Here is a 2,952-nt window from a genome sequence, read left to right on the forward strand (position 1 = left end):
CCTATTATTACCAGCTCATGGGATAAATGGATTGTGGATGTGTGTGTTACAACAGTGTTACACCTTAGCAACTTTCAGAGGCGTGGACTTCAACGACCAGAATTCCCCTGCCAGCCATTCTGTTTTGGTCCCTATGATGTAGAAAAGTTTGTTGAGACTCTGGAAAGAGTGCAGAGAAGAGCAACAAAGAGGATTAGGGGACTGGAGGCTAAAACATATGAAGAACGGTTCCAGGAACTAGGTATGTCTAGTTTAATGAAAAGAAGGACCAGGGGAGACATGATAGCAGCCTTCCAATATCTCAGGGGTTGCCACAAAGAAGAGGGAGTCAAACTATTCTCCAAAGCACCTGACGGCAGAACAAGAAGCAATGGGTGGAAACTAATCAAGGAGAGAAGCAACTTAGAACTGAGGAGAAATTTCCTGACAGTGAGAACAATGAATCAGTGGGACAGAAATTGCCTCCAGAAATGTGAATGCCCCAACACTGGAAGTCTCTAAGAAGATGTTGGATAGCCATTTGTCTGGAACGGTATATGGTTTCCTGCCTAGGCAGGGGGTTGGACTAGAAGACCTCCAAGGTCCCTTCCAACTCTGCTACTGTAAATAAACCAAGCCCCCCCCCCAAACCCTTGTTCTGCGGACCAGTAGTGGTCCATGGCTCATTGGAAACCTGGCTGTGCACACTGCGGGCGAGCGTGCAAGCACACGAAACTACTTGCACAAGTGGCAGGCCTGCACGTGAAACCATCCCTTTCCTCCTCTCCCTCACCGCCGTGTGCAGCCAGCAGTCCACAGAACTGGAAAATTGGGGGACCGCTGAAATAAACGAGACTCACAAGCGCTCTGACCCATCCATTATTGTAACGCAGAGTTGAGATATACAAAAAATAGGAGGTATAAATTAAATGTTTGTACGGAAGGCACATTCGTGGCTGTTTTTGTTTTTAAAAAGAAAGTCTCATCGTGCGGAGGCTCGGTCCTTGGTCACAACACGTACGGTGCCACGGATCCGTGGCCACTGTGACATCGTAAGACCTCTTTCTTGCTTGGTCCGGCTTCTCGGTGATAGTGGCCTTCCTGGACCGTCTTGAGACACTGGATGTCCTTGGCCAAGGCCACACTCTTGATGGAAGGCAAGTATCTCAACATGGGTTTGGAGAACGTGGTCCCCGTCCCCGTCAGGTTGAGTTCTTGCAAAGAGCTCAGGCTGTAGAACACCTTGGGGTTCAAGAACTTCATATTGGGATTGTTGGATAGGTCCAGCACTTGGAGAGCAGACAAGTCCTTGAAGCCAAAAGGCGAAATGTCCAAGAGATGTTGAATCCCGCTCAAGGACAAGTGGGTTAACCCTTTCAGGCCCAGGAAGGCGTCCTTCTCAACGGTGGACACCGGGTTTCCGTCCAGGTTCAAGTAACGAAGGGGGATTCCTTGAAGATCCGGAATGCTGGTTAATCGGTTCCCCGAAAGATTTAAGCTTTGAATGTTAGGGACGGGTTTATCCGAGACTCTAGACACCCGGCCGATCAAGTTGTTGGAAAGGTCAACGTTGATGGGTTTCCCGTGACCTTTGAAGGCGAAGACGTTCAAGGTGACCTCCAAGAGAACGTTGTTGCTGAGGTCCACTTCTCCCAGAGGGGACTGGGAGAAACAATCCTCGGGGATGTCCCCCAAAGAGTTATGGCTCAGGTCCAAAGACTCCAGATACCGGAGTCTCGAGAAAGTGGTGGGGTCCACCGTGGAGATTTTATTGTCGCTCAAGTCGAGGCCTACGAGAGTGGTGTAACCAGGCCCAGTTAACATGGACTGGTTGACGGCTTCCAGGCGGTTGGAAGATAAGTCCAGGTAGGTGGTGTCCAAGGGAATGGGGACAGGCACGAGGTGGGGCCCGATCCCGCTGCAGTCCACTTTGGTCAGGCTGAAGCTGTCGAAGAGGCCGAAGGTCTCCACTTCGCAGTGGCATCTCGGGAAGCAAGTCCTTGAGGAGGTGCCGAAACAGGGCAAAACTAGCAGCAGGTGGAACCAAACCAAGGAAGACATCTCAGAAACACACCTGCAGAACGGAAACAAGAATGGAAGACGCAGGTGGTGAAGATAGGTCCCCAAAATTCTACACAGATTCTGGGATCTCTGAACAATGTCGATCCAGAACGTCTCTGACCACATCCAGCCCGCAGGCCTGGAGTTTGACACCCCTGCCCTAGGGAGATACACCTGGTGGGACCCAGAAGAAGGGCCTTCTCTGTGGTGGCTCCCTCCCTCTGGAACATCACCCCCCCCCGGAGATTAGACTCCCCACTCTAACACTCTTCAGGAAGGGGCTGAAGACCTGATTCTGCCAGAGGGCCTGGGGAACGCAGAGCAGGGTGGAGTCCATTAAATGGCTCATATGATGTGTTTTTGCCAGGGCAGGGGGCTATTATATTATTTTATTAATGTATTATTTGATTATCTTATTGTAATAGTTTTAGTTTTATTGTTTTATTGTTTTTTATATGGGGTTTTTATATTCTTGTGAGCTGCCTTGAATCACCATGTGAGAATAGGCAGCAATATACATTTCCTAAAATAAAGTAAATTACTAAACTAATAAACTAAACTAATAAACTAATACTAATAAACTAATGAACTAAACTAATGAACAAATAAACAATAAACTAAACTAATAAACTAATAACTAAAAATAATAAACTAAAACTAGTAAACTAATAACTAATAAACTAAATTAATAAACTAATAACTAATAAACTAAACTAATAACTAATAAACTAAACTAATAAACTAAACTAATAAACTAAATTAATAATCTAAACTAAACTAATAAAGTAAACTAATGAACAAACAATAACTAGTAAACTAATAACTAACAAACTAAATTAATAAACAAATAATAAACTAAACTAATAACTGATAAACTAAAACTAATAAACTAATAAATTAAACTAATAAACT

At 45.2% G+C, this 2,952-nt stretch overlaps 1 protein-coding gene across 1 annotated transcript; it reads right to left on the bottom strand.

Moving 5' to 3' along the window:
• Positions 1-845: 845 nt before the first annotated feature.
• Positions 846-2,206, bottom strand: TSKU (tsukushi, small leucine rich proteoglycan). The gene has a single exon (XM_032219863.1). The coding sequence runs from the start codon at positions 2,164-2,166 to the stop codon at positions 988-990; it is 1,179 nt and encodes a 392-aa protein (XP_032075754.1). The 5' UTR covers positions 2,167-2,206; the 3' UTR covers positions 846-987.
• Positions 2,207-2,952: the final 746 nt, after the last annotated feature.

The sequence above is a fragment of the Thamnophis elegans genome, chromosome 6 (genome assembly GCF_009769535.1).
Source record: "Thamnophis elegans isolate rThaEle1 chromosome 6, rThaEle1.pri, whole genome shotgun sequence".
Classification (NCBI taxonomy): Eukaryota; Metazoa; Chordata; class Lepidosauria; order Squamata; family Colubridae; genus Thamnophis; species Thamnophis elegans.

Bases quoted from the DNA above. Each gene is read 5' to 3' on its own strand.
- TSKU (XM_032219863.1), bottom strand. From the start codon at position 2,166: ATGTGGTCAGAGACGTTCTGGATCGACATTGTTCAGAGATCCCAGAAT.